The sequence below is a fragment of the Geotrypetes seraphini genome, chromosome 6 (assembly GCF_902459505.1).
Source record: "Geotrypetes seraphini chromosome 6, aGeoSer1.1, whole genome shotgun sequence".
In the NCBI taxonomy this organism is placed as follows: domain Eukaryota; kingdom Metazoa; phylum Chordata; class Amphibia; order Gymnophiona; family Dermophiidae; genus Geotrypetes; species Geotrypetes seraphini.
Genome location: NC_047089.1, coordinates 85587229 through 85614302, shown reverse-complemented (window position 1 = coordinate 85614302; position 27074 = coordinate 85587229). Strand labels below are relative to the sequence as shown.

General features: G+C 40.7%; 1 protein-coding gene across 2 annotated transcripts in view; it reads left to right on the top strand.

The window, feature by feature from the left end:
* Positions 1-25154, top strand: part of BORA (BORA aurora kinase A activator) — a 178889-nt gene extending 153735 nt beyond the window's left edge. For both annotated transcript variants that reach the window (XM_033948972.1, XM_033948971.1), the window contains exons 12-14: positions 7367-7498; positions 20710-20890; positions 24279-25154. In XM_033948972.1, coding sequence (XP_033804863.1) covers positions 7367-7498; positions 20710-20890; positions 24279-24370 — 405 coding nt within the window. In that variant the 3' untranslated portion in view covers positions 24371-25154. The remainder of the gene's footprint in view (positions 1-7366; positions 7499-20709; positions 20891-24278) is intronic.
* Positions 25155-27074: the final 1920 nt, after the last annotated feature.

Genomic DNA, 27074 nt, shown 5'->3' with positions numbered 1-27074 from the left:
TGTCAGTAAGTTTATTGAATGTAGGGGCCAGTAGGTTAGTTTTTTTTTAAGGCCCCCACAAAATGGCGGGAGAGGATGAGTGGAGGTAGATAGATCCCGTAAGAAAAACTGATGGGTCAGATAGCTAGACCCACCCTTAAACCACATGCCCATAACATACATACCTTCATCAGTAGGTCTAGGGTTGTCAATAGTAAGAGAAAGCTTAATAATTTGTTCAGGAACACTTTTCCTATAACAGTTTCCAACCTTACGAAGGGTCATACGAGTAAGCAGTGATTTACCATTTTGGTCCAGTTTTTTCAGAGCACTTTCTGGTTTATAAGCCCAGTCAGTGCCAGTATTCCACCCTACCGCTCCCCAGGATGCACACTTATGCCCCCCAACGTGAGTCAGTAACACATATATATATGTCTTTAGTTTTAGGAATCTCTAAGGACCAATGGCACAGCCATGAGACATCAATTGATGAACAGTCCACAATGTCACAATACTAAAAAGTGAAGGTGGGCACATGCACACTGCTGGAATTATACAAAAGGGTAGTATACTGTCTTCTGGATTCCAATTGAAGGGCAGCCCTTGGGAGGAAGTCCAGCTTGACGTCTTAGTCGCAAAAAGATGCCGAGGGTGCTGTTTACAGATGAGTACATTGTTGGGGTATCATTTACAGATGGGTATGGGCAGACAGTGTTGTGGACCCAGGACACATCATCCCTGTAGACACAGTTGGAAATGATCCATACAGGAAGAAAAACTAGCAGCAATGTTGCCAGTAGGAGAATGATAAAGTTGGTGGAATGCTGTGATGAGATCATCATGTTGTTCCACTGAAGGGGGTGAAATCTGCGCAGAGACGGCTTGCTTCTGGGGTTTTAGGTTAACCCTCTTCAAGCGACTTGCGTGAATCCAAATAGGAGACTCCTCAGTGAGTACAGCGGTCCTGGTCACAACGATCACAGTAGTGGGAGGGCCAAAGGGGAAATCCATCTGCTTCCGATCCTTGAAAAGCTTCTGGATAATGACTTTGTCACCAGGCTGGAAAAAATGGGTAGGAATCTGTGGAGAGAAAGGAGAAGTGCAAGATACGTTTCTTTCAATATGCCCTGTTTCAATGAGCTTTCGGACGAATTCTTCCTATATCAAGGGGAGATCACTACTCTCAACTATTGAGGGTTTGTCTACCCTTGGGGCGGGGAAAAGTCGTCCTATGAGAATCTTAAAGGGAGAGTAGCCAGTGGTGCAGGAAGATGAATCAGTCCAGCAGGAACGGAGAGTCTCCCTAAACTGGTGAGATGCACACTTGGGATGAAATGATATCTGTGCATAAAGGGAGAGATACACCGGTTTGAAAAGAGTCCAGATATCATTCAGCAGCTGTACTCCAGTGTGATCCAAATAAGAGATAGAAAACGAGAGAGAAACCATGTTGCTTGTACTGAATGTGGCAACATGTGACAATATTAATGCATTTACTTGGTATAGTTATGGCAAAAGAGAGACAATATTCAGTTACTTAAGGTTCTTAATCGGACATTCCAAAAATATATGTTTTTGTGTGCTGCATATAACTATTATGGCACTTCAGAGAGACCATACTGATGTACTGAATGTATTCGGAAATGTATACTGAATGGATCATATGTAGGGAGCACCACGGAATAAACACTGTATAGGGTAAAACTTTTTCTTAAACATATAACCCCTAACTAAGCTATGTTTAGAATATGAAAGCTATAAGTAAAAAGAACATTGCGCAATTAGGCTAGTAAAAAGTGGGAAAAGAGCTCTAGAAATGGCCAATGTTATGTAGACATGGCACAGACAAAACACAAAGTTTTAGGCGTGAAGCTATTTTTCCATCTGTCAAGTGTGCAGGGCTGAATTTAACTCTGCAAATAAACACATTGTTATAGAAAACCAAAATAAAGATGAACACATAAGTATTACAAATAATGTATATCATAACCATCTCGTATTCGGAAAAAGGCATAAAGCTAATGTCTCTTTGGAGCGTCTCTATCTCTGCAGTGATAAAGAGGATCCTTGGAATACATTAGAAATATCTTTGTGCCAAAACTGGTCTGGGATGGCTATGTATATCCAAACTACTGTTAAGAAAAAGAAAAAACATTTTAAATTGGCAACATCCTAATTTCAGCTAAAACAATAGAAAGGAATTTTTTCCAATTCACAAACATGCCAGCTGTAGCTATCGAGCTATATATGTCTGTATCAGGGAGCGAAAGATCAAGAATAAAAAAATCACTGGCAAGAAGTTGAAATGTCGCTAGCAGCTGGTATACAGGGTTTCCCCTCTTTGCAACAAAGTCCGTCCGAAGGGCGGCTTTGGGCACCTGCCAGACGCCAGGCATCAAGTTCAGAGGGGGTAACAAAGGACTGAAGCTGAGAAAAAAAGAGAGGAAGGGAATCCTGTTCACCCTTGAGACCCAGAAGCCCATTTAAAAGAAGGGCTTGGACATCGTGAGAAGTGTGAAGGGTAGTGAGGTGACCAAGGAGCAGAGGAGTAGCCAGCTCTACCACCATAGCACATGCAGCCAGGGCTCTCAAGCAGGCAAGCATGCCTTGAACTTGAACAAGAGTGACTTTAGAAAAAAAGGGCAACAGGGCGTAACTTACCGCCATGATCTCCCGCCATGGTGTTACAATGGTCCTGAACAAAGAGATGAAACATTTGGTCATAATCAGGAAGACCCAGGCCTGGGCTAGAAACCAAAGCACATTTCAGATGTCCAAAAGCATCCAACATTTCTTTAGTCCATCTGATAAGATCAGTCATTTCAGAACCCAGGGTCTGTCTCAGAATCTGGTCATAAAAGGAACAATCAGGGATCCATTGGCGGCAGTAACCAATCATACCAAGAAAAGTAAGCATGTCCTCCTTGGTAGCTGGGCGGGGCAGACCCAGAACAGCAGCAATGCGGGAGGTGCTGATTTTCCTCTGACCATGAGACAGGATGAAACCCAGGTATTCCACCTCAGATTTACACCAGTGCAGTTTATTTCGTGACACTTGTGACCACACACAGACAATCATTGTAAAAGGTGCAAACTATCAGCCTGACAGGTCTCCTGAGTTATGGAACACAAAAGGAGGTCATCCACATACTGGATGAGAACAGAACCATGAGGGGCAGGCCATGGCTGTAGAGTAGCCCGGAGAACAATGGAGAACACCACAGGGGAGTCAACATAGCCCCGGGGCATTCTACACCAGGTATACTGTTGCTTAAAGGTGAAGGCAAAAAGGGGCTGAGGAGTCTCATCAACAGGGACTAAAAAACAAACAAACATTCTTTAGGACAATGACAGAAAAAAAAAACATTGGCTGCAGGTGGAATGGAAGAGAGAAGGGAAGGAACATCAGGGACAATGGGTGCAATGAGAATTACCAAAGCATTAACAGTCCTAAGGTCTTGGACGAAGCGGGGGATGCCATCAACTTTGACAAAAGGAGTGATGGGCGTATTGTAAGAAGAGAGAGTGGTTTTGATAAGACCGGAGGAAAGAAAGGAAGCAATCAGTGGAATCATGACTCTCACCTTTTCCCAGGGGATTGGGTACTGCTTGATAAAAACGAGAGTGAGTGATTTCAGAGAAGCACGATAGGGGGTACATGAAATAAAGCCTACAGCATTATCAGTGGAAGCCCAAACCGGGGAGTCTGGGGTAAGGGGCAAAAGCATTTATGCGCGGACCCTTATAGTGTAAGCAAAGAACAGCAGCTGGTCTGGCAGCCAAAAGTGCGTTTGTGCTGTATTTAATTCAGACGGCCAAGTAGAGAAATGTTGCTTTAAGTCAGAAAGAGAAAAACAGAATCGCATTCCTTAAGGTCAGTAACTAGGTATCCAAATAAGCACAGAGAGAATTTACAACTTGCTAATATTCTTAAAAAAAAACCATGAGCCTTGCACAAGAAAGGAAGCCTGTAAAATAGAATTTTTTCGTTTATAAGCCAGCACAGAACACAGAGGAAGCAGCCAAAAGAGGAACGCACAATATGAATCAGAGTAAAACTATTGTACGTTCGAGAGGGAGCCACATAACAGCATGTGCTACCTCAGTGTTAAACTTATAAGCAGTGCAAACGTATACGGGAAAGGACTGGTGACACAGAGAGATGTGAGCTGGAGGGAGAGTGTCACACACACGGGCAACATAAGCCTTACAAGTCTCATCTGTCTAGAAGGGGGAGAATCCTAAGTGCCTTTATGACCCATAACAAAAACAATATAACAATGCAGAAATTTTCGCTTACCTTACCTTATAAGCGAGGTACAGAACAGTAATATACAGTGAAACCTTATACTCTATAAGATCTTTAACCCCACAAACGACAGAGTGGGCAGGCGGTTCTATAAATAATTTCATTCTTCCCGAAAGAACGGCAGCTGCTTATATTCACGAGGGGAGCTTCCCAAAAACACCCCGGGAGTTTCCCAAAAACTCCGTAATAGAACCCAAAGCCTTAAATTAAAAATAAAGGGTTGGAACAGGACGCCAATACCAGTGAGTATTAAAGAACAGAATTCAAAATTCAGAAATACTCACAAAATACTGGTGATGTCATCGTCCCATCCCGGGCAAGCTCCCACTGAAAAGGATTTGGTCTCAATTACTGCCTCACACATTCTGTCATTAGTAAGTCAGATGCATCTGGGGACAATATCTTAGAGACAACAGATGCCCATTATCTCCCAAACTTGTCCAATTTATTGTCAGTTCTACAACCCTTTTTATATCATTTTACATAGGTCAGTGTCGTCAGCATATGACGTAAGTACAAACCATATATGGACACAGATCACATGAAACTTTAAAAGAAATAACAAGCATCTTACTATCTAAAGTCTAAAGGGTGCTCTGCTTAGCAAACACTTTCTTTATCTAAAGCTTCTTACAAATACAGCTGCGAAGACAATTGAGTTCACTTCACAACAGGATAAGAAAACACATCTCTCAAACATAAAATGGCCTTGTATATCAGCAAGAGAAAGAAAAACAAACAGGGTCTGGATTTACAGCTTCAAACACAGTTGAAAGAAAAACTACAAGACACATGAAACGTATCCCTTCACCCCGAAAGCCCTCTAGACCACCAGGTAAGGCCGGGAAGGCGGCAGGGAGGTGGGGTGAATCAGAGCCGGATATTCGCGGTTTTTCCCCATTCGCGGTCCGGCTCTGCCCGTATCCCCCGCGAATAACAAGGAGAAATGTATTGTAGCTGTATTGATAAACATTTATAAATAGAAAATGGAAATAAGGTAATCTTTTTATTGGACTAATTTTAATACTTTTTTTTTTTTTTACTAACTGGAGACCAAAATCCCCTTCCTCAGGCAGTGGCGTTCCAAGGGTTGGGAGCGGGGGAGGGGCAGCCTGCCCTAGGTGCAGCTCCTAGTGGGTGCTCCTCCAATCACTTTTTATATTGGAGGGTGTTAAAAAAATCGATCCCAGGTATCACATACTCTAAGTACGCTAGTGCTTTAATTTGTTTGATTTTACAAGATTTGTTTATATTAGCTTTGAATAGGTTTCTAATCTAATCTAATCCTTAGGTTTGTATACCGCATCATCTCCACGTTTCTGCTTCTAAACCTTAGCCCCTACCACCTTGGGAGAGATGACATTAGGGAGGGCACCTTAAGATTTTTCACTCGGGGGTTATTCAGTCCTTGCTAGGCCACTATTGGTCCCTTTTTATTTCTTGGGTCTTTAAAATCCTGTTGTTTTATAAGAAGTTCCTTGAGAGAACCCTCTCATTTCAAGCCGCTAAATTGAATGTATGGCTTAGAAAAATTATGTTAGAGGTCTCTTTAACAGTTTTCTAAAATCGAGATAGGAAGACTCAACTCTTTGATAGGCTGGTATCTTAATGCATTCTGCTTCATTTTTTCAATCAAGTTCCTTATATTCAACTTGATGTATTTTACCTGTTCTATGTATTATTTCTTTCCCTGCCATGCCGGTATTTTCTGCATTTATTGTAAATGCTTTCTGTCTTTATCTGTTTTTAAGTCCATTATTCTAATTTGTATTTTATCTGTATCCCATGTATTAGCTCACCTTGTTGTGAACCGCCTATAACTTTTTCGCTATGGCAGTATATAAGAATAAAATTATTATTTTATTATACTAATTATTCTTATTACTTATGCAACATTCTAAAAAATAATAATTTCTGCTTAAAACTTTGTTTAAACATGACGGGTCCCAATTCAGACTGGGGCTCATACCTAGCCTGATTAATACCACCCTCTATAACTTTCACAGGACCACTTCAAAATACAATTGCCTTATTTGATGGATTTTAGTTGCTAGTTTTGCTATGACTCAAATTCCAGATGTTTTTCTGTTCTCAGGTCCTTGCTTCCTGGCTTAGTTGTCTATTTGCCCCTCTATTCCTTCTTGTTCTGTTTCTTTATATGAAACAAGTTCACTATGTTCAAGAACCTCCTGTCTATTCTTCTTTACGTTTATGGGATTTATAATTCCTGGGAACTTCTTGTGCTTCATTTTCAGGCCAACTTCCTCACTATTTCTTCAACACACTTCTTCCTTGACGGGTTATATGCCCCATTATCAGGTTTCTTTAAAACAGTTCTCAATAGCTTTGATGGATCCAGGCTAAGGATAAACCCTGGAACTAGGGCATTTCTCATTTCCTTCCTTCCTTCTGGTTAATTTCTCAAGAGCTCAAAAAATCAGTTCTATATGGTTACGGCACTGGAGGAAGATGAGTAAAATATCTCAAATCTGAATAGACTGTAGAGCAACTAAAGTGTAAAAGATTTATTAGGTTTATTAGGAAGAGGATTTAACTTGTGAACCAAGCAGATTAGTCTTATTTCTTCAATTTAAAGACCTTCTCTTCTAAAATTTAAAGACTTTCACTTCTAAAATTTTCAAATATTTCTTGAGCTCCTTTAGACTGGCAAACTCATAATTTTATAGACACTTCCACTCACAGAATCAAGTTCCATGCCCAAGAAGATGTTCAAAACGTCTTAATTTTACTCCATGGCAAACATAAAACCATAATTCTGATTTGTCTTGAAACTTTAAAGAAAGCAGGCTTACATCTTTATGAGTAATTGGGATAAAACAAGGCCTGATTCATCCTCTTACCCCTCCTGAAACAAAATGATCACACTATTAATGAAACATAAATTTGGTGTATGCTGCATTTATAAAGCTTGCTGTCTAAAAGTTAGATCAATTTTCTCTTCATTCTTTTTTTTTCTTTAGTATTAGTTGATGGTAGTTTATGTGATGTACAGATTACATGCCATGTTGCAGAAATCCAACTGTTCATATTAAACATTTTACTATTTTTTTCTATTAGGTGGATAGTGGTTACAATACACAGACTTATGGGAACAGCATTATGGATGCTATGGTGTCTGAAAGCAGTGGTAGAGAAACTGATTTGCAAACTTTTGAGATTCCGAACAAATCTCAGACTCTGAAATCAAAGGTATGTATACTATACTATGTTGAATATTATCCCAAGGAGCTCTTGAGGGGAGTGGGGAAAATGGTTGTTTCCTCTCTACAGAAATATAATCACAATAAAATCCTAATCTGTATGTCATGCAGCAGGGGGGGGTTTCTTTGTATTTCAGCAGAAGTTGGAAAGAATTATACAAAAGGGATTGAGAGATGTCAACATATATGTCCATCTCTTCGATGGTAAAATAACTGAAAATTATATGGAATGGGTTAAAATTTGGCATGAATAAAAAACCAGTTAAGACGCATCAGGTTTAAAAATGGGCTAGGTTGGACCAGAGGTTCCAAAGAAACAAGCATTCCCCTCCCCCCCAAAAAAATGACCTAGTGTACTATACTATGTTGAATATTCTCCCAAGGAGCTCTTGAGGGGAGTGGGGAAAATGGTGTTTCCTCTCTACAGAAATATAATCACAATAAAATCCTAATCTGTATGTCATTCAGCAGGGGGTGTTTTCTTTGTATTTCAGCAGAAGTTGGAAAGAATTATACAAAAGGGATTGAGAGATGTCAACATATCTGTCCATCTCTTCGATGGTAAAATAACTCTGAAAATTATATGGAATGGGTTAAAATTTGGCATGAATAAAAAAACCAGTTAAGACACATCAGGTTTAAAAATGGGCCAGGTTGGACTGGAGGTTCCAAAGAAATAAGCATTCCCCTCCCCCCCCAAAAAAAAAAATGACCTAGTGTATTTCTGTGGGAGAAGCACTTCCAGCTTTTGCAACATATACATTTTACCAATGAAGCAGCAGTTTCTTTGGAAACAATCTCACTTCAGCTTCCAAACTGCCCAAACTCACACCCTATGTACATCTACACTCAAGCTTATGGGCATATACAGATCCCTACTTTTATATATATATATATATATATATATATATATATATATATATATATATATATATACTAGTCTTATAGCCCGTTACATTAACGGGTGCTAGAATATATGTGTGTGTCTCTTTATTTCTTTCTCTCTCTCTCTCCTTAGCCGCTTTCTTTCTTTCTGTCTTTCTTTTTCCTTGACTGTCCATCACCACCCCTTGCCTGCTCCCCCTGTCCATTCTCCCTTCCTTTTACCTCCCCTGTGTCCACCACCACCCCTTCACAGCTCTCCTTATGCAGCAGCAGCCCTTCTCCCTTTGTTTTACATCCCCTCTGTCCAGCAGCACCTTCCTTCTCCCCCTGTCCAACATTAGGCCTCCGTTCCTTTTTCTTCACCCCCCCTGTCCATCAGCACCTCTTTCCTTCTCCCCCTGTCCAGCAGTAGGCGTCCCTTCCTTTTTCTCCCCCCTCCTCCTTCTTATCCCTATGATACACTTACCTTGCTCTGCCCCTGATCAGAGGCTCCTGACAGCCGCCCAGTTGCACCCATTGGAAAAATTCCCTCTGCGGCATCCCGCACCCCTCCTGACGCGACTCCCGCTGTCTTTCTTTCTGTCTGTCTCTGTCCCTGGCTCCTTTGTCTGTTTGTCTTTCTGTATATCTCCCTGCCCCTGTGTCTTTCTTCTTGTCTTTCTGTCTCCCTTCCTCACTCTGTCTGTCTGTCCAAAGCAGCATTCCCTCCCCCTCCATTTTCCTCCCCCCACAACAGTTCCCTGTGCACCTGCCCCTGTTTCTTTCTTCTTGTCTTTCTGTCTCCCTTCCTCCCTCTGTCTGTCCAAAGCAGCATTCCCTCCCCCTTCCATTTCCCTCCCCCCACACCAGTTCCCTGTGCAGCAGCATTAGCGTTTCCTCTACCCCCCATTCCCTTCCCGCGGTCCCGAGTCCTTTGCCGCCCCCCCTTCCCTTCCCTTCCCTTCCCGCAGGCCCGACTACACATGGCGATTCAAGCAGCGTGTGCAGCAGTCTTCACACGCTGCTTTGGGTCCTTCTACTGCCCTGATTTACTCTGGCACGTCCGGAGCAAATCAGGGCAGTAGAAGGGCCCAAAGCAGCGTGTGAAGACTGCTGCACACGCTGCTTAAATTGCCAGTCGGGCCCGCGGTAAGGGAAGAGGGGGGCGGCAAATGACTCGGGTCCCGGGAAGCGGAAAGTTGCTGGGCTCCTCGGTGGGGGCGCTGAGTGGCCGCGATCCCTCTCCTCCCAGACCCCCCCCCCCTCCGCTGGAGGAACGGATATCGACGGTTACAGCCGCTGGCTTCGGCGTCTTCTATCCACTGCGGCCAACCCTAGCGGAAACAGGAAGTAGTCAGAGAGGGCGGCCGCAGTGGACAGCAGACAGCAAAGCCAGCGTTAGCGCGGTGCAGCGCTTTTCTCTTCATTTAAAAGCAGGTGAGCCGGCGAGAAGGAGGAGGTGGTGGTTTTGGCAGTGAGTGAGGGCGGGGGGGGGGAGTCGCCAGCTGTGCTGTGCTTTCCCGATATGTCCGCCGCATACGCACTCTGGCCACGGACCTACAGATCACAGATCAGGGATTACATATCACGCAGGTCTGAGTGCACATGCGCGGCTAGCATTTTATTATATAGGATATATATATATAAATCCCTACTTTCACACTCACACACACACGTACATATACATATATACACATACATACATACGTACATACATACATACAGGGTTAGAAAGCATTCCATGAGCCATGTACTGCATGTTTTCCCCACTGTTTTTTCCTATTGATTTTGTGCTTCCTAGACCAGTGGTCTTAAACTCGCAGCCTGGGGGCCACATGCAGCCCTCGGTATGTTTATCTAATCACAAAAATAAAACAATTTCTTGATCATGTCTCTTTAGCTATAAATTACAATATTATTATTAAGACTTAGCTGAAAGGAAAGAGAAGGCAGATTGGGAGGAGGTGTAGCATTATATACTAAAGATGACATTAAGGTCACAAGAATCTCAGATGTCCATTACACTGGGGAATCCCTTTGGGTTAATTTGGCCAGAGAGAAGGACAAATGCTTGTATCTTGGCGTAATTTACAGACCCCCAAGACAACAAGTTTCAAGTTCAAGTTTATTAGATTTTAATATACCGACCATCAAGCAAATATCTGGACGGTTTACATTGGATTTTAAAAAAAAAATTTACAGATAAGAATAGAAACAATTGAGAAAAAATAAAAAACAAAAGATATTAAATAATTAAATAATGCATAGTGAACATTAACGACAATAACAAGACAGACTTGACAGTGAGGAGAGAGGGAATGGATGGGTAAAGTTACATTGTAAGTAAGAAAAGGAGAAAGAGGGATTAGGAAGATACATGTCGGATGGGGATAAGATATGTTGAATATTTAAAAGAGCAAAATTAGATAGAAAAGAATTTGAGAGGATAGATATTAAGTGGAAGAGAATGCATCTCGAAATAAGAAGGTTTTTAAGTTTTTCTTAAATTTGTCAAGGTTTTGTTCATCACGAATTGGTTGTGGAAGGGAGTTCCACAATGTCGGAGCAGTTACTGCGAAGTTTATTTTGCGTGTGTAATAAAATTCTTTTATTGACGGAATCAATAAGAGGTTTTGATTTGAAGATCTTAGAGTTCGAGTAGAGCACTGAGGGATAAGAAGTTTGTGAAGAAATAATGGCAGTTGAGAAGATTTTATTTTGAATGACAAAAGGATGATTTTGTAGGTGATTCGGTGCATCACGGGTAACCAGTGAGCATCTTTCAAAGCTGGCGTAACATGATCATATTTACCTAAGTTATAGATGAGTTTTATTGCTGTGTTTTGTATAAGTTGAAGGCGGCAAATTTCTTTTTGTGGAAGGCCGTTGAGTAGGGAATTACAGTAATCAAGGTGAGAGATTATTAGAGAGTGAATGAGAATTTTGATGGATTCGGTTTCTAGAATTGAGGTCAATGAACGAATTATGCGTAGTTTATAGAAACATGTTTTAACTACCGAGCTAATATGATCATGAAATGATAGATCTTTATCAATGGTAACTCCTAGGAGTTTGATTTTTGTCTCCATTTGAATTGGGATAGATTTGATAGAGATTTTATCTGGTAGAAATTCAGGGTTTTTGATTGAGAATAGAAGACCGCGAGATTTATCTATGTTAAGAGAAAGTTTATTAGAATGAAGCCAATCGTTTATGGTGTCCAGTTTATTGTTTATATCTTTTATGTCAGACGTTTTGGAAATATTGATTGGGTGAAGTAGTTGTATGTCGTCTGCATAGGCAAAGATCGTAAATCCTATAGATTGTGCTAAGGTTAAGAGGGGAGATGACCTGGATATGGAAATAATCGGGGATATAGAAAATATCACCTTGCGTGGGGACACAGTATTGTTAGGTGACTTCAACATGCCTGATGTGGATTGGGATACACTAACCTCTGATTCCGGCAGAAACAGGAGGCTATTAAACTCTATGAAGGGAGCTGGTCTGAAGCAACTGGTGTTGGACCCAACAAGGGATCAGGCAATACTGGACCTATTACTTACCAATGGAGAAAGTTTCACAGAGGTCTCTGTAGGCGACACATTGGCCTCCAGTGACCACAACATGGTATGGTTCAATCTTAGGAAAGGTTTCACTAAATCTACCACGCTGACCAAGGTCCTCAAATTCAAGGACACGGGTTCCTTTGTTCACCAGGCGCTACAAAGCCAAGCAAAAACCGATAGCGTGGAAGAAATGTGGTCGACTTTGAAAGCCAAGAAGCGACAAACCGCTATGTTAAATTAGTAAGTAAACGGTGAAGAAACAAGCCGCAATGGTTCACTGCAGAGATCTCAGACCTCATCAAGGAGAAGAAAAAAGCATTCATCTCTTACAAACAATCGGGGAAACAGGACTCTAGAGCAGACTACCTGACCAAGTCAAAAGCAGTCAAAACAGCAGTCAGGAAGGCTAAATTCCACATGGAGGAGTCTCTGGCAAAGAATAATAATAACTTTATTTTTGTATACCGCCATACCCCGAAGTTCTAGGCGGTTCACATGGGTTAGAACAAATTACAAGAGGTTACATGCCAAATTGATCATAGAGTTGCGAGTAGCAAGGAGAAAGTAGTTACAAGTGGTTACATTCCAAATTGATCATAGAATTACGAACTACAAGGAGGAAGAAGGAGGGAGACGGGGGGGGGGAGAAGTTTCGGTAGGAGGGAGGAGGAGGAATGAAGGAAGGGGCATTAGGGACTTTAAGGGTCTTGCTCTCGGAATAGGTGGGTTTTAAGTGTTTTTCTGAAGTCGAGGTAGTTGTGGGCTTTGAGGACCATTTGGGCCAGCCAAGGGTTTAGTTTGGCAGCTTGGAAGGCATAGGTTTTGTCGAGGAATTTTTTTGAGTGGCATAGTTTTAGGGAGGGGTAGGTGAAGAGTTGGATTTTGCGGGAGGTCTTATAGTTGTGGTTTAGGGTAAAGTGAGGGGTGATGTAGCTTGGGGATAAACCAAATATTGTTTTGTAGCAAAAGCAGGCGAATTTGAATATGATTCTGGATTCTAGTGGGAGCCAGTGGAGTTTGTGGTAGAAGGGGGTGATGTGGTCCCATTTTTTCAGGTCGAATATGAGGCGGACAGCAGTGTTGTGGATCATCCTAAGTCTCCTGATGGTTTTCTTTGTGGTGCACAAGTAAATGATTTTGCAATAGTCCAATATGCTGAGGATGGAGGATTGTACTAAGAGGCGGAAGGAAGTGTCGTCAAAGTATTTTTTTATGGTGCGAAGTTTCCATAGTGTCGAGATACTTTTTCTGACTGTGATATCGGTGTGTTTCTCCAGGGATAGATGTTTGTCTAGTGTTACTCCTAGTATTTTTAAGGTTTGTTCGAGGGGGAAAGTGGATCCTTTTACTTGAATTGAACATCCAGAAGAGAGATAAATCCTTCTTCAGATATATCAGTGACAGAAGTAAAAACTCAGGCGGGATTGTACGTCTTAAGAAACCAGACGGAGACTATGTGGAAAAGGATTCCGAAAAAGCCCAACTATTAAATGAATACTTCAGCTCAGTCTTCACCCGTGAAGCACCGGGGCTTGGCCCTCAGCTACAGACAAGGGCTGACTCAGTTGACCCATTTAGTAACTTCGAGTTTATGCCCAGCAGTGTCTACGATGAGCTGTCAAAACTCAAGATTAACAAGGCAATGGGGCCTGACAACTTACACCCCAGGGTGCTTAGGGAGTTGAGTGATGTTTTGGCGGAGCCACTGTCAGCGCTCTTCAACCTCTCCCTTAGTACAGGCTGCGTCCCGCTGGACTGGAGGACGGCTAACGTCATTCCACTCCACAAGAAGGGCTCAAAGATGGAGACAGCAAACTACAGACCAGTGAGTCTAACATCAATAGTGAGCAAACTAATGGAAACTCTAATCAAACACCAATTGGATAAGATCCTGGATGAGGAAAATCTACGGGACCCCCGTCAACATGGATTTACTAAGGGGAGATCATGCCAATCCAACCTGATCAGCTTCTTTGACTGGGTGACGGGGAAGCTGGATGTTGGGGAGTCCCTGGACATCGTGTACCTGGACTTTAGCAAAGCATTCGATAGCATACCACACCGCAGGTTGCTGAGCAAGATGGGTTCTATAGGATTAGGTGACACTTTGACGAAATGGGTTAGGAACTGGCTTGGTGGTAGGCTTCAAAGGGTAGTGGTGAACGGCACCCCCTCAGAAATGACGGAGGTGATCAGTGGAGTGCCACAGGGCTTGGTCTTAGGCCCGACCCTATTCAACATCTTTATAAGAGACTTGGCAGAAGGGCTTCGAGGTAAAATAGCATTATTCGCTGATGACGCCAAACTAAGTAATGTAGTGGGCAAATGCACAACGAACGAAGATTCAATGCCCGACAACATGACGCACGACCTACTCCTACTGGAGCGCTGGTCTAGGACCTGGCAACTTAGCTTCAATGCCAAAAAATGCAAAGTCATGCACCTAGGCAACCATAATCCATACAAGACTTATACTCTTAATGGTGAGATCCTAACAAGAACGGTAGCAGAGCGAGACTTGAGGGTGATCGTCAGTGAGGACATGAAGGCTGCCAGTCAGGTAGAGCAGGCCTCATCCAAGGCAAGACAGATCCTAGGTTGCATACACAGGGGTTTCGTCAGCCGGAAGTCATTATGCCATTGTATAGATCCATGGTGAGGCCCCACCTGGAATACTGTGTGCAATTCTGGAGGCCACATTATCGCAAAGATGTGCTGAGATTGGAGTCGGTTCAGAGAATGGCCACCCGGATGGTCTCGGGACTCAAAGATCTCCCATACGAAGAACGGTTAGACAAACTGCAGCTATACTCGCTCGAGGAGCGCAGAGAAAGGGGGGACATGATCGAGACGTTCAAGTATCTCACGGGCCGCATCGAAGCGGAAGAGGATATCTTCTTTTTCAAGGGACCCACGGCAACAAGAGGACATCCGTGGAAAATCAGAGGCGGGAAACTACGAGGTGACACCAGGAAATTCTTTTTCACTGAAAGGGAGGTTGATCGTTGGAATAGTCTTCCACTGCAGGTGATTGAGGCCAGCAGCGTGCCTGATTTTAAGGCCAAATGGGATCGACACGTGGGTTCTATTCACTAAGCAAAGGTAGGGGAGGGTCATTAGGGTGGGCAGACTAGATGGGCCGTGGCCCTTATCTGCCGTCTATTTCTATGTTTCTATGTTATTAATAAACTATAAAGAGTTTTTACCTCATGCAAAATTGTCATTTCTTTAATAAAACATTAACTATTTTTTCTGAGGCCCTCCAAGTACCTACAAATCCAAAATGTGACCACTGTTTTAGTCTATGGTAGCTTTCATTTATCACTATATGAGGTTTCTCCATACTTTAATCAAGTCTTTTCCGATCTGACCAGCCATCATAGTTGTGGTTCACTTTCCGGAGCAGACAGTTACTCTCCAGAGTCTGGTTTATTAAGGTGGTTTGAAAAGTTTGGTAAACAAAAAAAAATTTTAATATATATATTTTTTAATTTAATAAAACCTCTTTTTGCAATGGAATAGAAAAACTGGATTCTCGCCAGACTATGTTGAGAAGTGTAACAAAAAAAATTGTTTAACTTGTGTTTTTTACCAAACTTTTCAAATCACCCTCATATATACAGCTGAAGTCTTGACACTTAATATTACTATGGTGTAATAACTGAGGTTTTATTCATTCCCTCTTACAGCATCAGGAGCCTATGAATTCCTACATAGCATCCTCATACCTGACTGGCCTGAGAAACTAAATCCAGATCTCCCACATTTCAACATGTATCACTGTACCTGAATTACTTGATGGTCTCCTTTTTATTCTCTATATCTTTGATGGTTCTTTCCAACTCAGGATAAGTTTGTAAGATTTATTCAAAATGTCTGTCTGAAGACAAAATAACTCTTCAAAAGTTGAATGGAATGGAGTGAAACTTTATTTAAAAAAAAATTGAACCATTTTATTTTACTGCAGCTATTTTTCCCTGGTGTCCCTTAACCACTGGGAGTTTTTTTTCGGAAATGTTCACATTGCGGCAAGGTCATCTCTGTGACTGACCCTCGTTTGATGCTTGGACTGACCCATCCACCAACCCTCTAACTGTAAGATCTGCTTTAAAATGTAGAAAAGAGCTTGAGTCGTGAAGCCCTATGTGAGAAACCTTTTGACACCACTAAGTCTGGTCCATGAAGGTATTAGTCCCTTTGGCTGCTGGAGCTGCATTGGACACTGGGGACGTGCCGACATTCAGGAGTTCACTTATCCAGATGTTGGGTGTCAGGGCCCCATTGGGTCCCACATTTTAAACTGAAACTATTTGAATGGATTATTGATTCCTTAGACCTTGGAAAATTTCCATCAGAGGATGGAAATATAATCATCACTCCAATAATTAAAAATACCAAAGAATCCATATCACTGTCATCTAACTATAGACCAATAGCATCGATCCCCTTCTTTGTAAAAATTATGGAAGGTTTGGTCCACATTCAACTGACTAAACACCTTGAGCAACACTCATTACTTCACACCTCACAATCGGGATTTAGATCACATTACACCACTGAAACAGTAATAGCTGTATTGCTGGATCACCTGAAAGCTTATTAAGCAGGGGCAGTATTGCATTGGTGCTCCAATTTGATCTTAGTAGTGCCTTCTACCTTGTGGATCATATCAATTTGTTGATCTGTCTGGATGCACTGGGTATTCAAGGAAATATCTATTCGTGGTTTAAAGAGTTCCTGGAAACCAGACTTTACCAAGGTTTAAGACTCGGCTCTCTTCGATGTAGAAAAATCCATGTGGTATCCCCCAAGGATCTCTTCTTTCACCCACATTATTTAATATTTACCTCTCATCATTAGGATCGTGTCTAAGTAATTTGGATATTGCAATGTTCAGCTATGCTGACGGCATTACTATCGTTATACCCTTTAATTCAGCTTTGTCTCAGATTACCACCAAAATTGAGACTATAATGAAACGGATGACCACTTGGATGCAGCAATTTAAACTCAAATCAATTCTGACAAAACAAATTTTTTTTATAGCATCTCCTAGTAAAATTCTTTCTGAACCCTCCATTAGTATAAATTCAACTTCATATACAAACCATTCAACAATTAAAATATTAGTTGTTTTAGATCAGCACCTTACTATGAAGACTCGGATAGATTCAGTAGTACGTAAAAGTTATTTTACCCTATGGAGGCTACGAACAATTAAATCTTATTTCAAATTTGCTGCTTTTCGACTATTAGTACAATCTTTACTACTAAGTCTTCTTGATTATTGCAACATTGTCTATTTGACAATCACTTAAGAAAGAACTAGGGAGACTGATACTCTTACAGAATATAAGAACATAAGAATTGCCGCTACTGGGTGAGACCAGTGGTCCATCGTGCCCAGCAGTCCACTCACGTGGCAGCCCCCAGATCAAATACTAGTGCTCTAAATGAATCCAGCCTCACATGCGTATGCTCCAGTTTAGCAGGAACTTGTCCAACTTTGTCTTGAATCCCTGGAGGGTGTTTTCCCCTATAATAGTTTCCGGAAGAGTATTCCAGTTTTCTACCAGGCTGATTTACGGCCTGATGAAATCTGATCATGTCACACCTTATTACTGTGAGTTATTTTGGCTGCCCATGGAGGCTCGGGTATTGTTTAAGCTAGGTTGTTTCTGTTATAAGTTCTTCTTTATTTGGTCAATAGATTTTCTTTAGCTTCGTATAAATATAGCAGAAAAACTCATCCTTTATTTAATTTCCTTCTGTTCAGGGCTGCAGAAGCAAGAAATGTCTTATTCATGCTCTAGCATTCCAAGCAGCCTCCCAGGACAAAGAATTTCGAGCATTATTGCTCACAACCTATTCCTATGAACATTTTAGAACACAGTTGAAGACCTATCTTTTCTCCAAATATCTGATTAACTAACTTATTCTATTTTTTGTACTACGTTTACTGTTAATAGTCTTTTGTAAATCGTGTTGAACTTGTGGTTACGCGGTTAACAAGCACAATGTAATAATAATAATACACATCATTCAGTCTGACACCAAGGACACAGAAGGTTTCAATGTCATACTCAGCATCAAAGGATCCCAATGTTGTTCATCAAGCAGAGATGAAAAAGCACTGATATTGTTCCAGCATAGGGCTAGGAGCTCTGGGACATTGGCATTGCCAGTACCTGAGAAGTATTGGTGCCAAGAGGACCACTTCCTGGAGTCAGTACTGATGCAATTACCTCCTCAAAGTTGGGATCAAGCCTCCAGTTTGGTTCCATCTTCAGACTCTTTCCCACAGACATCTGCCCTTCCTTTACTAATACCATATACTCTTGTGAATAAATCTGGACATTGTAGGAGGAGTTGGAACATATCTTGTCTTGGCATAATATCGAGGGTGCTGGTGCCAACCATGGTACTGCCTCAGCCAATCCTGGAGGCCAATATCTTGCCCATCAGCCATTGAACTGTGCCGGTATTGTGTCAAAAGAAGCAGTACTCCTTTTTAGTCCATTGAGGGAGGATGCTCTCCTGGAGTCCAGAGGGACCCTTTTCTCAGTGTTCTTGCCCAGAATCTAGACATGAGTCCAATTGTCTAAGGCAGGATCAGAGTCAGCCTTCTCATGAGGGGTATTTTGCGGAGTCTCATACAGACTACTCTTGGGCATCTGAGGTGAAACCAGATAATTTCTCGAAGGGGGATCTATTGGTATACCTTCAGACTACTCTTCACCTCAAAGAAGGAGAAAGTCTCTTCCAGCGGAACTCTAATTTTGTGTCTTTAAAATAAAATGGGAGATGGCGGGATCCATCCCACTTAATTTGAAGGTCAAGGATAAACCAAGGGCTAAGATATTGGATGTTCTTCATTTTGATACCCTGCTCAAGGAAGCTGTGACAGTGTCGGTGCACAGCATCTTTAGGTAGCAAGGATGAAGAATTGGGAGACCCCTCTCTGCGCAGTTTTGTTTCTCTAAGGGTAGATACTTTGTAAAGAGTTTAGAAGGTTCCCTGACTCGAAAAACAGCAGCTTTTTCACCATTCTATGTTGGTCAAATCATCTGCCAAAAGAATACAAGACCCCATTTGTAGCATTCTGGGATAGAAACTAGTGTTCTGGAATCTTTTGAAAGGAAAGTTTTTCAAGGCTCTATGCTTATCCTGAATACAATTCTACCCAATCCCTACATGAGCATCCACTCTCTGGGCAGTGTGGCAGATTTAGCAGACTCTTTGTCTGCAGATAAGGCCATACAACTTCAGAAGTTAATAGCAGTATGAATAAAAATCAATTTTATTTTTTTTATTTAAAAAAAATTGGATTTTTAAAAATTTAAATCAAATTTTATTTTTGTTTAAATTGAATTTTGTAAAATAAATAGCTTTTTTAAGGAAAATGCTATCTAAATAGTTTTCTATTTAAGATATTATATTCCAAAAGTTATTCATCATGAAATGAGGATTAGTTTTTAATTATGTATCACGAGGCTGTATATTGGTGTAATGTTTAAATTTTTTGGTAAATGAATTCCATTAATCAATTTATAATTAGTCATTGTTTATATACCGTAAATACCTTTGCAAAGTTCATTGCAGTTTTACAAATAAGAGTAGAGACATCATTCAGAATAGCAGATTAAATCAACTTTAACATTTCTAAATCAGTTAATTAGTTTTAACAAATTTACTAGATAGAAAAATTGTCCATTCTGTTAAATTTTCAGTTATTTTGACCTTCAAAGAGATGTAATAGACGTTCTTGGCCCCTTTTCAACTATGTTGGGTTGAAAAAAAAATAAGTGTGTTTTCTAGTAGCCTTCTGTAGATTGGACAATTTTCTGAATTTTTCACATTATAACACTGGCTCTTGGATATCTTTTAGGGCTCCTTTTACTAAGGTGCGCTAGCGTTTTTAGCGCGCGCACAAGATTAGCACACGCTAGCTGAAAAATTACCGCCTGCTTAAAAGGAGGCGGTAGCAGCTAGCGTGCGCTATTCCGCGCATTAAGGCCCTAACGCACCTTTGTAAAAGGAGCACTTAGTCTTTGTAAATGATTGAGCCGTTCAATGAGACACATTTACTTCAGTTTATTTGAATTTGGTTCATGTCTTTATCAGTTATAGCTCAAGGTGAGTTACTGTAAGTATTCTCTGTCTTTGAATTGCTCACAATCTGTTTTTAATTTATTCATTTCTTTAGCTCATTCTCCCAAAGGATCCCAGAACGGGTTACAGGAGTACATATACAGTATAGGTCAAAGACATGACATATTCACTTAACCTATCTTTACTTTATGATTCATATTTATATACTTTTCTACACTTTTTTGTTATCTTTGAAAATTAATAATTATAAAACACTTAACTCATCACTGCCTGATGGTCACAAGAACCAGCAATGAAATTTGAACCGGGCTTCCCTGGTTCTCAACTCACTGTTCTAACCATTAGGCAGCTACCCTGCTGCCCTGCTGAATTGTTTTAAGGCAGGGGTTCTCAACCCAGTCTTTGGGACATACCCAGCCAATCAAGTTTTCAGGATCCCCACAATGAATGTACATGAAAGAGATTTGCATACTACAGAGGATTTGGTTGAAAACCCCTTATGTTAAGTTATAATGAGATGAGGGTAATAGTTGAATCTACCAGTCCCAGAAATACTGCAACTATTCCTTTTTCTTCTATATTAGAAAAAATACAATGAATCAAATTAATGTTATCACTGGCAGAATTATTTAAATTGTCGTTTTTTTTATTCTAGGAGTTACCTCTTTTAGAAACTGGGGATAATAATCCATTGTTGGGTCTCGAATGTCCAGAAAAAATGCAGGCTAATCATCATAAAGCATCAATGTCCAATAATCCACTCAATCTATCTACATTTAATTTTGCTGCTCAGAAAACTGCCAGTGAACAACATTTTAACAAATTTAATAAAAACGGTAAGTATTCTGTTACATAAAATAACGTTACAAAACTACAACTATTAATACTGTGCTTGGGATTGACTTTTTGTAACATCTGTATTCATTCTGTGATGAGGCATGAAAAATATTACACATTTGCAGTTATCTGAATAATACGTGTTAGCCAAAATGCTTTTTTTCTTATGAATTGTGCTTGTTAGTGTATATTGCTACTGTTTATCAAGCAGTGTGTATCCCTTACACCAGGGGTGCCCCACTTTTTTGGCTTGTGAGCTACTTTTAAAATGACCAAGTCAAAATGATCTACCAACAATAAAATTTTAAAAAACACAAAGCATGCTGCATGCAGAGAAAATGTTAATTATAATTTATATTCAGGGTTTTTTTTCCCAAAGAGGTCAAGGCAGATGACTTTAAAATATGCAATGTCACCTCAGTAACAACTATACAAAAATAGACAAATATACCCCCTCCCCTATTACTAAACCGTTATAGCGTTTTTTTAGCGCAGGGAGCTGTGCTGAATGCCCTGCGCTATTCCTACGCTCATAGGTCCCTGTGCTAAAAACCACTATTGCGGTTTAGTAAAAGGGGGCCATAGTGCAAAATATAGACAGCAGATATAAATTTTCAAAATGGACACGTTTTGATCACTAAATTGAAAATAAAATCATTTTTCCTACCTTTGTTGTCTGTTGATTTCATGAGTCTCTGTGCATCCAATATTTCTTCCCTTCTTTCTGCCTCCTGCATGCTTCCTCTCCTCCAGACCTCATTCCATTCCCCGACCAACATCCCTCTCTGTCCCTCCATGAGTCCAACTTTTCCTTCCTCTCTCTCTGCCTGCCACCTGACACACACTGTTCCCTCCTCCAACTTTTTCTTCCTCTCTCCCTGCCCCTCTCTTCCCCTTTCTTTCTGTCTGTCTTTCTTTCTGTCTCTGCTCCCCTTATTTCTTTCTGTCTGTCTTTCTCTCTCCCTGTCCCCCTTTCTGTCTCTTTCTTTCTCTCTCCCTGCCCCCTCCTTTCTTTCTCCCTGTCTGTCTTTCTCCCTTTTCTCTCTCCAGAGAAGGCAGCATTGTTAGTTGTTCATTGGAGGAACAGCAGCCTGTTTAGTTCCAGGAAGCATGAAGCTCTGTGTCTCTTTCTTTCTCTCCCTGCCCCCCATGCCACCGTCTTTCTTTCTCTCTCCCTGCTCCCCCAAGCCACCACCACCTGCCCCCAAAGAGGACAATTTCTCCCTGCTTCCCCGACGCCGCAAAAGCCAAGCGCATGCAACCACTGCACAAGCGCCGGGCCCACAAGCCCCCTTCCCTGATGTCAATTCTGACGTTGGAGAGGAAGTTCCGGGCCAGCCAGGCAGCAATTGGCTGGCCTGGAACTTCCTCTCTGACGTCAGAATTGATGTCGGGGGAGGAGGCTTGTGGGCCTGGCGCTTGTGCAGTGGCTGCATGCGCCTAGCTTTTGCGGTGTTGGGGAAGCAGGGAGAACACAAAGACAACGCGAGTCTTATCGCAGAGCCCAGGATGGGCTCCGCGATCAACTCGCGTTGCCCTTGCGATCTGGTCGATCACGATCGAACTTTGGACGTCCCTGGCATAGACACTTTACATCCTGGCTCTTGGCTCCCCATGTGTAATAACTTCCATTTTTCTGTTTCATTGTCAACCACCATAACTTCCTACACACGGTGATGATACCGTTTCATGTGGACACATTTTATCTTCTGTTATCGCCTACAGGGCTTGGCTCCAAACATATGTTCTATATCATCAGTTCTGTATTACTTTTTATGTCTCTCTCCTATTAGTAATAAGAAAATAAGAGACAATGAACAAAAACACTTCAGTATTTGTTTTATTTCAAGACTATTAACAGTGTTTTACATGTTACTTTGAGCAACATATCTGTTGCTTTCTCACTTCATTAAAGGGCTCATGATGTCAAACCCTCCATTTCAACCTCCTTCAGCTGTTATCCTCTCTACCTAATGAAGCCTCCATTTGAAAGACCTACGACTTCATCTTTCAAGCATCTCACTTAGACAGTAGTCTTCTTGCTTTGTATCGTTTCTACACATAGAGTCAGTAAATTCTGATCTCTAATACCTGATCTACCTTCCTCAACTTTTTCTCATGATAGAGTTGTTCATCTTACTCATCTCAACTTCCTACCAGGCATAGTCTCGATCTCAACTAGTTCATAGAATTTCCTACCCCCAGATCACATTCTCATCCTGGGAGACCTGTTCGTCACTCATTGGACTATAAACCTGCCTTAGATTACTGTCTACATCGAACTAAGCCTTTCAAAACTACAACTCGTCTGTTCCTGTCCTTTAGTTTCAACAGACTTGGAGCTCCTGTTATCAAAAAGATAGTCACTCCAAATTTAGTGATCTGCATATTCTGCCATTCTTGGGCTGGGCTGCCACTGGAAAGACGTGTTACAGCACACAAAGTGAAAATAATGGCAGCCTCAGTAGTTCAATCCATACTTTCACATCCCATTTCTGTTTGGAGACTAGTTCCAGATGGAATAGTCAGTTCAGCCAAGCAGTAGTTCAAAATGTATTCTCTTGTTGTCAACTTCCCTTCATCCCATTCGTGGAAGCTAGGGAGTCCCATCTGTGAGAATATGCTGCCTGCCTGACCTGGGATAAAGCAGTTAGTTACCTGTAATATGTTATCCAGGGACAGCAGGAAGATATTGTCACAACCCTCCCACCTGCCCTAATTGGCTTCTTAGCTTCTTTACTGAACTCATCATCCCGTGAACTGGCGTTGAGTGGGAAGGCACTCATGCATGCACGCTACAGGGCATCTTGAGACTTCTAAAGAAGTTAGTAACAGTACACTTTTGTACTGTCTGTACCAGGGTTCTGTGGATGACATCATCCATCTTTGAAAATATTTACCTACTGTCCCTGGACAACACCTGTCACAGGTAAGTAACTGTGTTTTATGTGCACGCATTAAAAATTTCTATTTTTTCCCTAAGGAGGTGTCTAGGGTTGGAGATGGGCATGCCTGAGCTAATCAGGTAGTACAGCCATATTGTTGCATGCTAATTGATTAGCGTATGCTTAGCTCATGAGCCTTTACCACCTACAAAATGAGTGATGGTAATGGTAACATCCTAGGTCATAGCCATTAATACAGAAAATAGAAAATCAGCTTTTTGGCTGTGGCAGAAAGTGGCCTTAGCACACAGGAAAGACCCACATAAGAGCACACTATGGTCACATTTTGACGCAGCTTTGTAAAAAGGTTCCCTAATTTTTTTCACAATGAGCAGCATTCGATTCACCATTGTGTTAGGTGGATTAAACAAATCTTTTAATTATCCAGTGAATCTAATTAGATTCTTGCATTCACTTCCTAAATATTTTTCTTTTATTATAGCAAGGATACACAATCTACCAAGGATACTGGATGGAAAATCTGCATCTTGTTTTGTGCAACAGCCTCATGAAATTCCTATAACAAAGAGATGAGATTATCTTTTAATATGTGGTGGAAACATTTTAATGAGGGCTGTGAAAAGTAAAGACTGTGAAGAAAAATGGCATAATCACGTTTTGTGTGAAAAATGGATTTTGAGACTAGCATGACGTACACAAATATAGTTTGGGAATGGGCATGTGTATTAAATTGTTTTGTAAATTCTGTTAATTTTCTAAACATTGTAATATGTCTTAATATGTACTGAGATGCATGTTGTAACTATTGTCACTTCAAATTTGTTTCCCAGTATAAACAAATTTTAACTATGTTTTCACTACTTAAGCATCAGGCAGCTACAAGTTTTCATGTTCTTGTCGCCTACATTCATGGGTCATTCATGCTTAGAATTATGTCTCGTTTTAGATGTGGCCCAAACTGTTACCTCTCAGAAACAGACTGTCACAGGATCTACTGTTACAAATAATGAAATACAGTAGGGTCCTTGAGCACAACTAAAGGGTAAACGCAATTAATTCTGTTGCACTTTTTATGGGGGATGAGTCCCTTAGATTAATCATAATAGCAAACAAGGAAGTAAACAAAACAATATATTGAACATGTAATTTTGCATGTTATTTTTTCTTGGTGCATGTATCTAGGTGCTAATAAGTGAGCTATTTTAAATTTATATCTGTAAAATACTTGACATAGGTTGTCCTGCTGGCATTTCAAGACATTGAAATACAATGAGTAAAAACTTTCATATTTAAATTTAATGAGGTTGAAAAATGTGTAACCATCTAAATAAATATGGTTTTATATTTTGTATCTGAATTGAGTGACAATCTTCATTTAATAATTTTTTTCCACTGTGACTTTAGTTATCTGTCATTTCAGAAACATAAAGAACAAGATTTGTGTTGTGGGTTAGGCAAAAGGTCCGTCATGCCCAATTTTTTGTTTCCAGCAGTAGATAATCCAGCTCCCAAGTATTGGCCAGATCCCAGAGATAAGCAATAGATTTTGCCATAATAATCGCTTACTGAGACAACATCGAAGGTCCATCAAGCCCAGTATCATGTTTCCAACAGTTGCCAATCCAGATCACAAGTACCTGGCAAGATCCCAAGGAGTAAAATAGATTTTCGAGTGCAATAGGCATATTATTCCTGAACTCTTAGGTAGTCGATTCCTTCCTGCAATATCTGTGTAGAAAGCTTAATTAGCATTTTCTTCGCTCCGCCTCCCATGACTCTGGGTTGTCCTGTACCTCCTCAGTTTGTCTTTCTACACGCAAGATGGTAGAAGTCTGTCTTATCTGCTTGAGTTTATTTTTCTTTTTAGAAATTTCAATCATTACATTGTCATATTAAATAAAAGAAAGAAAGGCCTTCATTTAACATTAAACTTTACATAATCAATTCCATACATGATTCCTTTCCAAGCCCACCTTTATGGGGAGACATACTACTATTTCAAAACAAATTTATAAGTTAAAAAAAAGGAATAATTTCATGTTCCACTCTCGTGAATCCTGAAGTATTCCTTACTTAAATAGGGATTATTAATTTTTCTTCTCTTATTTCGCAGAAGTGGAGCAACAACCTCATAAATAGTAACTCATTTCTGTTCTCTAGTAATTAAAAATTGTTGTAATTGTATGGGATCCCAAAATACAAATTCAATGTCCTGTAATTTGACAAAAACAACAAGTCTCCCCTGGCCCGGAAACAGGATGAAGGATAGAGGCAGCTGAACCAAAGCAAACCAGCTTTCTGGGTTTTGATTGTTACAGCTGGTGCTTTAGGGACCTGTTCCCATAGCAAGCTGTGAGACTGAGGGTATCTCATTCACATCGATTATTAGTTGTAAGCTGGTTTGCTTTGATTCAGCTGCCTCTACCCTTCATCCTGTTTCCGGGCCAGGAGGGACTTGTTGTTTTTGTTTATATTGTAGTTTTCCCCATTTTGGTTTTTTGTATTGTTCACTGTAACTTGACAAGACATTTACACGGAAATTTTAAATAAAACGATGCCTCAAGAGCTAAAACTCTAACTTTCAATTTCAGAAATTCTTTCCTCCTTAATTGAATCCTAACCAAGTCGCCACAAAATTGTTAGCCTATTTTTAAAGTATAATTTAATTATTAACATCTTATCTATCTCACTCATGCATGTTATCACCAGAGTGGACCGCCTCTGGATCACATCCTATCTTCTAAGAACTCTGTCAAATTAATTTCGGTTGATACCAAATGGTCCACCTCCTGGGCGGATTCTAATTTTTTTCTGAGGAAGAGGATAATTATTAATGGGAAAATTCTCCGAAATTGGGTAGTCCCAGTATTTCTTTAAAAAATTTCCTTAACAAAATTTCCGGTGATAATAGATGAGTTACTGGGAAATTAACCAAACGGCGATTCCTCACTCTGTACATATTTTCCATTACTTCCATTTTAGAAAGTATCACTGTAGAATCCTTAACCGCAGATACTGAGACAGCATGAAGTGTAGTACATTGAGCTTCCACTACATTTAACCTTTTATCCAAACAACCCAGATTGGAATTCACATTTTCTAACTTATGAGAAACAGACTGTGAAAATTCCACTGTTTGCTTCACTGTTGATCTGAGAAACCTTTCTACTCTAGAAATATCTAACCACGGCAACGGCATCAATTTAAACTTGCGGAGACGGACCCGGTGACGTCAGGGGTCCGTCTCTTCCAGTGTCTGCACGGAAAGCACCAGCAC